Here is a 14,889-nt window from a genome sequence, read left to right on the forward strand (position 1 = left end):
ATCTACTTGCATGTCAAATTTCAGGCCGATCCGTCCAGTGGTTTGGGCTGTGCGTTGATAGATCACTATGTCAGTCACCTTTGAGTTATATATATTTAGATAGAAGAAGATCAGCTATGCGTACGGTTTCACCCACATTAAACTCTAATTTATAAGCTATAATACTGTAAAGATACATAGGTTTTTTAAGAAGGGTATATTAAGGTTTCATAAGGGTTTTGTCTGTCTGTTTGTTCCGGCTAATCTCTGGAATGACTGTACCCATTTTGACGGGACGGGACTTTTACTGGCAGGGAGCAGATGTAATACGGAGTAACTTAGGCTACTTTTATTTTAGAATAACAAAGTTAAATTCCTCGCGGACAAAGTCGCGGGAACAGCTAGTAATACAATTAAACATCACGTTTGTAATCCCAGACGGAGCAGTCAGAGACGCTGTCAACTGTCGATGTTGTTGAATGGACACATAAAAAATTGTGTCGCTCAGAATTGAACTCTGTACCTTGAGGTTCTAAGTTGGGTAGTCCACTAATCAGAGACGGCCTCAAGTTCACGGCGGTTTGTTGAAATATTTATAAATGGAGAATAGTTAGGTATGGAGGTGATAAAATGAGAATGGCCAATCTAGCGAAGTGCTGTAACTGTGTGGCTATTGGACGTAGTGTTGCTGGATTGATACGTCCGGGAAAATGTTGTTGCCTTTATTTTTTAGAATAGAATAGAATAGAAAATCATTTATTCAAATAAACTTAATTTAAGCACTTTTGAATAGTCATAACAATTTGTTTTTTATCTACCACTCGTTCGGAAAGCTGTCTCATCACAAGAAGAACGAGCAAGAAACTTGTGTGTTGCTCTTTTAAATAACCCTTGTAAGTTTACATTTACAAGTCGAAACGTGTGAATACAAACTACCAACAAGCACTAATTTTTTGGGTCAAATATAATCATGCAATAAGATTAAATCAGTCGTAGTGATAAGAGAAGACCAGTCCCTACAAGTAGCACTCGTTCACGAGTATGACGGATGAGCCAGCCATCATTTACATATATCTCCTGTGTAAGGACATATAAAAGTGGAGTGTCTGTTTGTAATATTGAAATAACCGTTTTTTACTACATGCCTATGGATATAAATACGATACATACACCAAAATATTTTTTTTTACACTTTTTGTCTGTCTGTTTGTTCCGGCTAATTTCTGAAATGGCTGCACCGATTTTGATGGGACTTTTTGGCAGGTAGCTGATGTAATAAGGAGTAACTTAGGCTACTTTTATTTTAGAAAAATAAAGTAATGTTGCAAAATTCCAGACGAAGTCGCGGGAACAGCTAGTTATAATTAAAATTACTGATTACTTTAGATATTCCATATTTTGACGACCTCGGTGGTCCAGCGGTCTAGTACACCGCTTTACGACCGATGGTCGCGGGTTCGATTCCTCGCACGGCACAAACATTTGTATTCATGAGTATGATTGTTTGTATCGGTCTGGGTGTTTTCTATGTATAATATGTATGTATTTACAAAAAAAAAATATCTATGTATTTGTATCAGTTATCTAGTACCCATAACACAAGCTTTAGCTAGCTTAACTTGAGTCTAGATGGCGCTGTGTGAATTGTCCTAAGATTATTATTATTATTATTATTATATTTATATATCCGTGCGAAACTTAACTATATAGTTAATTATCCTAAATTTTGTCTGTCTCTACTTCTCAACGTTTTTATGTATCAAATGAAGAAACTCTGCGTAGATAGTTTTATGTATAAAACCACAGATAATATAATATTACATACTATCTACGCAGAGTTTCTTCATTACATTACTGTATCCAGCAAAAACCCTTTTTACACCAGCGCTGTATTTAGCGCATCACAACAACAGCTAGAGGCTTTGAGGACTATTACAATGGCACCTCTCTTTGAAGGATATGTCTCGAGGTACACCACCACGAGCCAGCTGAACTGCGGCATTCTGAACCTTACTGCTTCGGTTTACGGCTGATGACGACTGTTTGTATTAGATTGTCTGTTTTGTATTCATCTCGCACCATGATTATTAGTCGCTAGTGATAGAGATACGAAATAAGCTGTACGTGTGTTGAAACACAATATATACTAACTATCCTGTCATATCATCCCAGTGGTGTAGCGGTTAAGCATACCGCTTTACTACCGATGGTCGCGGGTTCGATTCCTCGGTGCAAACATTTGTATTCATGAGTATGCTTGTTTGTATCGGTTTGGGTGTTTTCTATGTATATTTTTTATGGTTGTAAATGGAATGGTACACCCGCCTGTGCTAACGGTTTACGCTGGCGGGACACCAGTGGAGGATGATAAGATGAACATGAGGTCAGATCAGTTAACCCATCGTGATATATACACCAGGAATTTATCACGATGGTTTCCAGGGGGAACCGCGTGGAGGTCAACCCGACATGGTACATTGCTAGTAATGGGGTCATGAGTCCACATTGCAAACAATCCCCTTCACCTTTTCTATATATATTACTTATATATTTCCAAAAAAGTATCTAAGTATTTATATCAGTTGTCTAGTACCCATAACACAAGCTTCAGCTAGCTTAACTTGTGTCTAGATGGCGCTGTGTGAATTCTCCTGAGATTATTATTACTTTTATTAATTTTCTCTCGGATTTTACCGGTACCGGTATGTACGGGCCTAAGCCAAGTACATAGCAATATTTTGTGGTGAACATATCTACTAAAAATATCGGTCTAATCGGTTTGTAAAAATTTCTGATAATTCGGCATGTGTTTAGAATTACAGCCTTCTGTAGTTGACATTTTTTTTTTTTATTTATTTATTTATAACTCTTTATTGCACCTCAAAAACAATACAATAAAAAACAATATTCATAATACACAGAAATGTAGGCTAGGTACAAAAGTCGGTCTTATCGCTAAAGTGATTTCTTCCAGACAACCTTTGGGTAGAGGAGAAAAGACAGAAGGTGGTGGATGGCGTAGATGGAATGAATAGATAGAAATAACAATAGTAATATATCATATATAATATATCATATATATCCATATATACATATAAATACACACATAATATAAATACATATACATACATCATACATAATATAAATATAAAATTAAAAAAGTAAATTATTATTATTATAGATTTTTTTTTCTTAGTACCAAGGTAAGCACTGCTTGTGTTATGAGTAAACTACTGATATAAATACATAGATATGTTGTTATTTTAGTTGTAAATTTAAGCGGCATCTTTAGAATACTTATAAGTTACAGCTACGCTATAGATGGTACTTATGTTTGTAACACTTACTTTAATAGACAACGTACTTGCAATATCCCTGGTGTTGCGGGTGCTAATGGGCGGCGGTAATCACTTACCATCAGGTGAGCCGCATGTTCGTTTGTCCCCAGCGCTATATAGAAAAAGTACTGTTTTTATCTAAATATATATAACTCTAAGGTGACCGACTGACTGACATAGTGATCTATCAACGCACAGCCCAAACCACTGGACGGAACGGGCTGGAATTTGGCATGCAGGTAGATGTTATGACGTAGGCATCCGCTAAGAAAGTATTTTGATTAATTCTACCCCCAAAGGGATAAAATGGGGGATGAAAGTTTGTATGAAATTTTGTCAATTTTAAACCGATCGGGCTGAGACTTTGCATGCATAAAGCTTTCTCTAAGAAAATATTTTGATAAATTCCACCCCTAAGGGTATAAATTAACGCGAGCGAAGCCGCGTGCAAAAGTTAGTCATATTATAATGTATCTCATATAGATTAAATAAATGTCTGACAAAAATTGAACAGTTCAAAGCCTGGAAATTATTATCCGGGAGTAGTTTATCCCGGATCCTCTACCCAGCTAGCTATAAGTTTAACTAAGTAGTCGGTACACTTTTAGCGAAGGGGAGGTAGACTCTGAAAAGAAAAAAAACCCAGTAACAATCAGCTCATTCATTAGAGTATCTTAAAATATTGTTTTTTTTTCACAGTTCGTGGACAACTGGGAGAATACGATGAGTGTCTCGGGAGGGATGAAGGGAGGTAGGAGGATACCCACCCCTATGCCTCCCCCGAAGGAAAGTGTACACTATCCTAATAGGTAAGGTACCTGAAGAATTTTAATTCTTATATATCTTTCATTCATTCATAATTTAAGAGCTGTGCTCTTGTCGGTGGAGCTCCCACCTTCCACGATCTTCTATCAGTCTTTTTATCACTTCTATTAATACGACACAACTTTAACTTGCTTGATATAGCTGTATCTCAGTCTTCCCCTTCCTCTCTTTCCATCTATTTTTCCTTCGATAATTTATTTATTTATTTATTTATATAACTTTAATATATTATTCAACCATAGGTAGTACAGAGAAAAATAGTTGGCGGTGCAAAAATAATCATAACAAAAAAAAATTTAAAAATCAAGGCATAAAAAATGATATAATAATATTTATACTATTACATTTACAATAATACATAAATATAAACATATATATACATTTACATACATACATATACAAATAAGGAATATATAATATGATATACAAATACATACTCATACACAATACCTAAACACTATATGAATACATACCAAACAATCTGACAGTTAAACCACAGATAATGTTATTAATTACTTAACTTCAGTCTAAATGGTAATGGTCGCTGTGTAAATTGTCCTGAGATTATTATTATATATTAGTACTTGAATGATGTCATTTGTCACGTCTGTTCATCACGATCGCTTATTATAATATAGCATGTGGTCGGAATCGATACGTCTGTCCGTCTGTCTCAGCGGTATCGTGTGTCACGTCCCCCAAACAATGAGCTTTGTGTATGAATAATGTATTAAATAACTAATAGGAGTCTGTCATCATTTAAATATATTTTGAAAAATTTGTAGATAAAATAGATAATAATAATAATAATAATAATCTCAGGACATTCACACAGCGCCATCTAGACCCAAGTTAAGCTATCTAAAGCTTGTGTTATGGGTACTAGACAACTGATACATATATACATAGATATTTTTTTTTGTAAATACATACATATTATACATAGAAAACACCCAGATCGATACATACAATCAACTCATGAGTAGAATTGTTTGTGCCGTGCGAGGAATCGAACCCGCGACCATCGGTTGTAAAGTGCACTAGACCGCTAGACCACCGAGGTCGTCAGATAGTATAAGATATATATATATAATAGATAAGTAGATAAAAGTAGATTTGTTTTTATAGTAATTTAAAGTGTAGATGTTATGTAATTGATTAAGAAGACAACACGGAGCTAACATGTTCACTATTGTGCTAAGCTCCTAAATAAATAAAGAGAAAAAAAAAATTTCGATCTCTTTGTTTCGGACTACTCAAATGCTGTTGGCTACAAAATCAGTTGCGTAGTTTTTTACCGCATTAGAAACCTCTAAATTTATCAGTGTTTCTCTACAATATTATGCATGTATTATACATATAAAACTTCTTGAATCAGTCTATCTATTAAAGAAGACCGCTATAAAATCCGTTATGTAGTTTTAAAGATTTAAGCATACTTAGGGATTTAGTTTCTATTTTTTTATGATAACATACAAAAATAATCAATCCTAAATTTTCATCCTTCTATCATTAACCCCTATTTTTTTATAGCGTTATTAATTTATATGGCAAAACAACGTTTGCCGGGACAGCTAGTATATTATACATATAAACCTTCCTCTTGAATCACTGCATCTATAAACCGCTTCGAAATCCGTTGCGTAGTTTTACAGATTTAAGCATATAGGGACGGACAGACAGCGACAGCGACTTTGTTTTATACTATGTAATGATTCTTATACCCCTAAGTTTTAGGGTGATTCGTACCAAAAATGTTTTATTTTTTCGACAAATTCGTTTATTTTTTAAATTTTATTATCTTTAAATTTTCACACTTCTATCACCAACCCCTATTTTTTAATACCGATTTATATGACAAAACAACGTTTGCGGAGTCAACTAATGATACTTTATTATTATATTAAGCTGGTGGTCACTACTTCCTTCCTGATTGAATTTAAAAATGAGTCTGTATTATTGTAAACATGTTTAACATTTATTTGAAAAGAATACGTGCCGAGTTAAAGATTTAAGCATACATAGGAACGGACAGACAGTGACAGCGAATTTGTTTTATACTATGTAATGAAGTAGGATGTGTGTGACACATACCGAGCATGCCATAAGCAAGAACACAACAAACACACAACTCAATGTTCAAGTTTGACAGATTGCAGTACACAAAAACAAAAACAAAAATATGATCCTTCTTGAAACACTCTAAATATTGCTGAAACTGCATAAAATTATTTTTTCGGACTACTCTAATGCTGTTGGCTTCAAAATATGTTGCGTAGTTTTAAAGATTTAAGCATACATAGGGACGGACAGACAGCGATGTAATGATTCTTATACCCCTAAGTTTTAAGGTAGTTCATCCCAAAGTGTTTTATTTTTTCGATTAATTTGTTTATTTTTAAATTCTTATAATTTAACATTAAAAAATACATACAACTTTAAATTTTCACCCTTCTATCACCAACCCCTATTTTTTAATACCGATTTATATGACAAAACAAAGTTTGTGGGGTCAACTAATAATACTTTATAATTATATTATACTGGTAGTCACTACTTGCTTCCTGATTCAATTTAAAAATGAATCTGTATTATTGTAAACACAGATTGTAAGGACAGATGGCCGTTGGGGCAGTAAAGTCCTCGAGTGGCGACCGCGGACCGGAAGACGCAGCGTGGGAAGGCCTCCAGCAAGGTGGACCGACGATCTGGTCAAGATCGCTGGAAGGCATTGGATGCGAGCAGCGCAGGACCGATCGTCGTGGAGATCTTTGGAGGAGGCCTGTGTCCAGCAGTGGACGTCTTCCGGGCTGCGATGATGAATGATGATGATGAATATTGTAAACATGTATAACATATATTTGAAAATAATACGTGCCGAGTTTCTTGTCAGTTCTTCTCATATCGATATCATTCCAATGATACATAACTATATTCAACAAGTCTGAACAGTTCAAATTGCTATTCACTAAATTCCAAAGAATGTTCTGGTATGTAATACCGTGCATCACGTTACAGATTATTAACTGCAGTCTTACAAGTGCGGCGTCTGGTTACTGCCAGTATTTTGTTGGTTGGTCATAATTAAACTGCTGCTTCATGTTACTTAATTATTTCATTATAACATTATACCCATACAATAAGTATTTAATAATAATAATCTCAGGATAATTCACACAGCGCCATCTAGACCCAAGTTAAGCTAGCTAAAGCTTGTGTTGTGGGTACTAGATAACTGATACAAGTACATAGATAATTTTTTTTCGTAACTACAGACATATATTATACATAGAAAACACCTAGACCGATACAAACATGAATAAAAATGTTTGTGCCGTGCAAGGAATCGAACGCGCGACCATCGGAAGTAAGGCTAGAGCACCGAGGCCGTCAAAATAATAAGGTAGGAGTTATTTTCTTATTGTAATGTGGTGATAATAATAATAACCCTGGACTATTCACACAGCGCCATCTAGTCCCAAGCCCAGCAGAACTTGTGTTATGGGAACTAGACAATTGAGAGAAATACTTTAATTAAGAAATAATAATAACCTAGGACAATTCACACAGCGCCATCTAGTTCCAAGTTAAGCAGAGCTTGTGTTATGACAATTGAGAGAAATACTTAAATAAGAAATAATAATAATAAAAACATAGGACAATTCACACAGCGCCATCTAGTCCCAAGTTAAGCAGAGCTTGTGTTATGGATATTAGACAATAGATATAAATACTTAGATAGGGATTTTTTGTAAATGCTTACACAATACACACAAAATACCTTTTTTCATGAATATAAAGGTTTGCATCGCGTGAGGAATCGATCCCGTGACCATCAGGGGTAAGGCAGAGTGTTTATTTATTTAAATAAATCAGCATGAATAAATGATTTTTGAATTTGAATTTGTTTTTGTATCAGTTAACTAGTACCCATAACACAAGCTTTGTCTAGCTTAACTTTGATTTATAGACGGCGCTGTGTGAATTAATAATTTAATAATAAATATTATTATATTATATTACCTATATATATGTACGTTGTTATTCGTGTATACACAATGATTGTCAGTTACAATAAGGCGGGCCGTGAGCTTACGATTCCATTGCTTAAAAAGTGTACGAAAGAAGGGTCCTTGCAATATTTATAAATAAAAGATCTACTCCTGAACATGGTAACTGGTGACCCAGTCTGCAGCAGGACATGTTTGTTCCTTGTGTAAATATTTATATTCATGCGAATTGCAAATATGGGACGGAAGTTAATGCTCGTTTCCTTGAAATACCGGCGTTGCTTCCTTCCTATATTATTTAGGACTTCCATATTCTCTTAGTGCAGTTACAGCTTATTTCAAATTCACAACAAGGGTATCTAATAAAAATATATAATATCTATAAATGGCTCATCCGTCATACTCGTGAACGAGTGCTGCTTGTAGGGACTGGTCTGCTCTTATCACTACGACTGATTTAATCTTATTATGTTTTTATATTTGAGCCTAAATAAATTAGTGCTGGTTGGTAGTTTGTATTCACACGTTTCGACTTGTAAAATGTGAACTTACAAGGATTGTTTAAAAGAGCAACACACAAGTTTCTTGCTTATTCTTCTTGTGATGAGACAGCTTTCCGAATAAGCGGTAGATTTAAAAAAATGTTGACTATTCAAAAGTGCTTAAATTAAGTTTATTTGAATAAATGATTTTCTTTTCTATTCTAATAATGAATATGTACAAGTATATATGTGTGTATGATAATTGAAAGTTACTTATAAGTGTCAGCTTCATGGGCATGATGGTTTTCTATTGGATTTACGTGATATTAATAAGATAACTTTATAAATACAACGATACTTACAGTTGATAATCACTTTTCTTATATCCCCACATGCTGTCCACCTTCATGAAGGAGTACTACTAGCCGAAGGGTGTGGTGTATCAGCACTACCGGCCACGGTAAACTGCCAAGTTTGCCGTCATCAGTGCCTTGACCACACAGACAAGATCAATATACTAAATATACTATGTCATAAAAATTATATACTAAAAGTAAGACAATGTAAACACATACACAAATACATATATATATATATATATAAAACTGTAAATATATATGAACAAAATATATAAATGAATACATGTAAAAAAGTACCATATATTGGGTCCTAACATATGAAATTGGCGTTTCGTAAGTGTAGTAACCTAAAGTCGATTTTTTCAAAATATAATATTTATTTAATCATAGTATGTGCTATTTATGCACTTTTGCCATCTCAAAGTTAGTTCATTGGTCCCTTTACTAAAAACACCATTCGGATGGGAATCAATAAAATCTTTGAAGGCGCTTTGGACTGCCCCATCGGAGTTGAATTTTTTCGTTTGCGAGAAGTTATCCAAATTAAAAAAAAATGGTAATCTGTTTGAGCAATGTGCGGAGAGTCTAACCTACTAAAACATTAATAAATGTTACATCGACAATAGTTTGCGAAACAGCTTGAAATCATCTAGAAAATTGTTCTCACATATTTCCAACATACCTATAATGATGGGACTTTGATGTTTTCTTAACGTAGTATATAATGGTATACAATTTACTTAATTCAACAGTTACCGCACTATAAACCTTTCAGCTACTGAATACATTCATGAGAAGCCATTATTACGTCGTCACAGCACCAGATGCACCAACCCCGTTTTAACTGGGCTTGTTAAAAATAAATATTTCGCTTTGACCGGCGCGGTAATGCGAGTAAAAATTTAATGCACGCCGGCACATGTAAAACTCTCTGTATTTCGATGATGGAAAATACAAACACACTAGAATACACACGTGCGTCGAAATGCGAGTGTGGTCCAAGTTCACAGGTTAGAGCGGATAGGAAAGAGGATTTTAAGTAATAAGGACTAACAAATACATGTAAATCTCGCTGCATTTCGATGATGGAAAATTCACAGTAGAATACACACGTGCGTCGAAATGCGAGTGTGGTCCAAGTTCACAGGCTAGAGCGGAAGGGATTAGAGGATTTTTAGTAATAAGTTCAAATTCAAATTCAAAATATCTTTATTCATGTAGGTCTATTACAGACTCTTATGTTATGTCAAATCTAACGTCAGTTCGGAATGATTTTGAGATGAGAAGAACTGATAAGAAACTCAGCTCGTATCCTTTTCAAATAAATGTTATACATGTTTACAATACAGATTCATTTGTAAATTCAAATTTGGGAGAATAGAGTGACCACCAGCATATGCTATGGCTAAAGTAAAGTCTAATCAGTGTTCGTAACCTGAACAGACCAGTCCCTACAAGCAGGACTAACAAATCTATTGCTAGCTGGTGTAACTGGGTAATCAGAAATGTTTGTATATTCCAAATTGGTACCCATTGCTAGCAATGTACCATGGCAGGTCGATCTCCACGCGGTTCCCCCTGGAAACCATCGTGTTAAATTCCTGGTGAATTTGTCACGATGGGCTAACTGACCTCACCTCATGCTCATCTTAGCACCATTCCATTATCATCCACAAAAAAAAATTCATTTGCACTTTTAAATACAAGTTTTTAATATACGTTATAAGTTTTGTTTCCAAAGGAGGACTATCTCTGAAAGAGATCTCTTCCAGTCAACACAAAACAGCGTGACACAGGAAGTGGTGTGTGGGTCACAGGAGTGCAAATAATATAATTATTTAAGTTTATTTTGTAGTTCCATTCTTGTACTATTTTGTTTTTATTTCACTTATTGATTCTTCTAATAAATTTCCGTTAGTCTGGTATTTTTCTTGTATTTCTATTTACCTAATAAATATAAAAATAAAATTACAACATTAACAATGTTGTAGTTTTATTTTTATAGCACACTTGTTAACTTCCGATGGTCGCAGGTTCGATTCCTCGCACGGTTCACAACGCATACGAATAATCATACTCATGAATACAATTGAGTATGATTGTTTGTATCGGTCTGGGTGTTTTCTATGTATATTATATATATATATTAACAAAAAAAAGTATTTATCAGTAACAGTTGTCTAGTACCCATAACACATCTGCTTACCGTGGGTCTAATAGATGGCTCTGTGTTAATAGTCCAGGGTTATTTATTTATTATTTACTAGCTTTTGCTGCGACTTCGTCCGCGTGAAATTAAACATTAGTTTTCTAAACTAAAAGTAGCCTAAGTTACTCCTTATTACATCAGCTACCTGCCAAAAAAAGTTCCGTCAAAATAGGTCCAGCCATTTCAGAGATGAGGCAGACAAACAGGCAGACAGACAGACAAAAATCGTAATAAATGTTATTTTGGTGTATGTATTTATATTCATACACGTGTAGTAAAAAACGGTTATTTCAATATTACAAACAGACACTCCACTTTTATTATATATGTATAGATTTTTTTAATTTTGTAAATATATTATTTTGGCATATTATTTTTGTAACATTCTATTATATATCGCTGTGATATTAGTCGCATTTTCTTTTATCTTCATATTTTCCCTATAAAACTCTGAATACCACTCATTCACGACCTCGGTGGTCTAGCGGTCTAGCACACCGCTTTACGTCCGATGGTCGCGGGTTCGATTCCTCGCACGGCACAAACCTTTTGTATTCATGAGTATGATTGTTTGTATCGGTCTGGGTGTTTACTATGTATAATATGTATGTATTTACGAAAAAAATATATTGTTGTATCCGTTATCTAGTACCCGTAACACAAGCTTTAACTAGCTTAACTTAGGACTAGATGGCGCTGTGAGTCGTCCTGAGATTATTATTATTATTCATCAGACACATCAGATATTTTCTTATCACTTGGACTCGCTCAGGTCAATTTATGAGCGCAAACATCAGGATTACCGGCCAACCGAGTCTATTTAGCGGCCACGAGCCGGCCACATTGTTGTCAACATGACTGCACATGCCTCATTTAAGATATAACAGACTTTAAATTACCATTTGTCATTTTTTATATACACTATTATGGTCCATCGACTAGATGGACCATAATTAGTTTAAATTATAATAATAATAATAATCTCAGGACAATTCACACAGCGCCATCTAGACCCAAGTCAAGCTAACCAAAGCTTGTGTTATGTGTACTAGATAACTGATACAAATACATAGATATATTGTTTTCGTAAATACATACATAGTATATATAGAAAACATCCAGACGTACATAAACAATCATACTCATGAATACAAATGTTTGTGTCGTGCGAGGAATCGAACCCGCGACCATCGGAAGTAAGACGGTGTGTTCATGACTTGTTTATATCGGTTTGGGTGTTTTCTATGTATATTATGTATGTATTTACAAAAAAAATATCTATGTATTTATATCAGTTGTCTAGTACTCACAACACAAGTTCTGCTGCTTAGCATGAGACTAGATGGCGCTGTGTGATATATCCTGAGATATTATTGGTATAAAATAAAACTACTAATAACTTCAGCCCAATAGCTTCAGCGCCTTATAAAATATAGTCTTTTCTTAAGAAACGGTTTACTTTTATCCGTTGAAGTTGCTATTTTTAGAATAGAATAGAATTTTTTAAAGAAACAATACGCCAAATGGCCTCTTGAGAGAGCTCGGCAGTCGCATAATGCAGACATCTTGAATAGCAAGTTGGTGATCGATTTGAGGGGAGAAACGGTACGGCAAATCGGTTGAAAGTACACGTATATAGTCTTAGGGATTTGGATGTATTTACAATAAAAATACCAGAAATAGAAATAGAAATAATGAAAAGGTTAGTCGACATCACAGAAGACCGAAGAGCTGGCAGCTACCTTGGACAAAGAATTAGTCTAGCTATTCAAAGAGGGAACGCTGCCAGTATCTTCGGAACGTTGCCTAAAGGGACCCCTTTTAATAATATATTTTAGTGATCATATTATATATTTTTTTTTTTAAATAGAAATTATATTCAAATAAACTTAATATAATCACTTTTGAATAGTCACATTTTTTATTCTACCACTCATTCGGAACGCAGACTCATCACAAGAAGAATGAGCGAGAAACTTGTGTGTTGCTCTTTTAAATATATGTCGTGTTAAATATATTATTTATTTAGGTTTTGCATTCCATAACTTTACAGTATGCAGTTGGTAGGTATTTAAATTAAAAAATTAAGCAACCTATAGGGAAGCATGCAGATGAGAAGAGAGACGTGATTTTATATAACTACCACCTTTGCCCGCGGCATCACTCGCTTGAAATTTATAGCCTATACGCTATTCTGATGTATAAGCTATATTACTGTAAAGTTTCATCAAAATCCGTTTAGTAGATGCTTCGACAAACATACACATGTGCGCGCAATTTGTATCCCTTTTTTTTGTAATTGTCGCACTGTTTGTTTTTTTTGTTTGTTTTATGTGTGTTAGTTGTTGTTTAGTTTTTTCTTCTACTGACTAAATATCATTTCATTTCATTTAGTAGTTTTTGCGTGAAAGAGTAACAAACAATCATGCATACTCACAAACTTTCATGTTTATAATATTGATAACTTTTAAGCTTTACATTTTATAATTTACAGTAAGCAGTTGGTGGGTATTTGAATTAAAAATAGATCAATCCTTCAGGGTTAGGGTCCTTAACCCTGTTGGGCACAGCAAGCAGAAGAGAAGAGAGGAAGACGAGTTCATTTTTACCTAATCACTATACATATAAATAAAATTTGGAGTGTCTGTTTGTGATATTGAAATAACCGTTTTTTACTACATGCATATGAATATAAATACGGTACACACCAAAATAACATTTTTTACAATTTTTATCTGTCTGTCTGTTTGTTCCGGCTAATCTCTGAAATGGCTGGACCGATTTTGACGGAACTCTTATTGGCAGCTATAGCTGATGTAATAAGGAGTAACTTAGACTACTTTATTTTATCATTTGTATGGTCATAATGACATAATAAATTATCAAGATAAATGCATTCTTACATGATTATCATCACAAGAACAACGAGAAACTGATGATGACAATGATGCACTGTACTTGCTTATCTGTTTCTATAACATAATCATTTGTTACTGGATGTCTTCATATTTTAATTAATACTGAATAAAAGTATAATAATAATCGACGACTTCGGTGGTCTAGCGGTCTAGCACACCGCTTTACGACCGAAGGTCGTGTGTTCGATTCCGTGCACGACACAAACATTTGTATTCATGAGTATGATTGTTTGTATCGGTCTGAGTGTTTTCTATGTATATTATGTGTGTATTTACAAAAAATATATATCTATGTATATGTATCAGTTATCTAGTACCCATAACACAAGCTTTAGCTAGCTTAACTTGGGTCTAGATGGCGCTGTGTGAATTGTCCTGAGAACAATATCATTATTTATCATTTTTATACTGTGTTGCGGGTAATACTATGTTGTTGGTAGAGACGATGTATATTACAGATGATGATAAACTGACAATATGTACATAGAAATAATGATCTTATATACTAAATGACAATAGGAAAATGTAAGGTGGGGTGACACAGTTTTTAAAAATAAATTAAAAAAAATACTCCTCCTCACTCAGAAAGCTGTGCCGTGATGTGTGTGCACTCCAAAAGCGGGGTAATGCAAGGTGTCAGCCTACTAGTGTCACCAGAATATTATGTTTATTTTATGTTTCAGTGTGTAGTTATGTTTGATGTTTATTTATATATCGTAGTATGTCGCAAATGTTTACTCTGTGTTATCCGCCTAGATCTATGTATGTA

At 34.4% G+C, this 14,889-nt stretch overlaps 1 protein-coding gene across 1 annotated transcript in view; it reads left to right on the forward strand.

The window, feature by feature from the left end:
- The window catches only part of LOC131846200 (kinesin-like protein CG14535), a 520,617-nt gene that overhangs the window by 36,150 nt on the left and 469,578 nt on the right, over positions 1-14,889 (forward strand). Inside the window, exon 2 of the mRNA XM_059195447.1 lies at positions 4,017-4,126. Coding sequence (XP_059051430.1) covers positions 4,041-4,126 — 86 coding nt within the window. The 5' untranslated portion in view covers positions 4,017-4,040. The remainder of the gene's footprint in view (positions 1-4,016; positions 4,127-14,889) is intronic.

This window comes from Achroia grisella, unplaced genomic scaffold (genome assembly GCF_030625045.1).
Source record: "Achroia grisella isolate CSIRO2021 unplaced genomic scaffold, CSIRO_AGI_Agris_v1 utg504, whole genome shotgun sequence".
Taxonomy (NCBI): Eukaryota; Metazoa; Arthropoda; class Insecta; order Lepidoptera; family Pyralidae; genus Achroia; species Achroia grisella.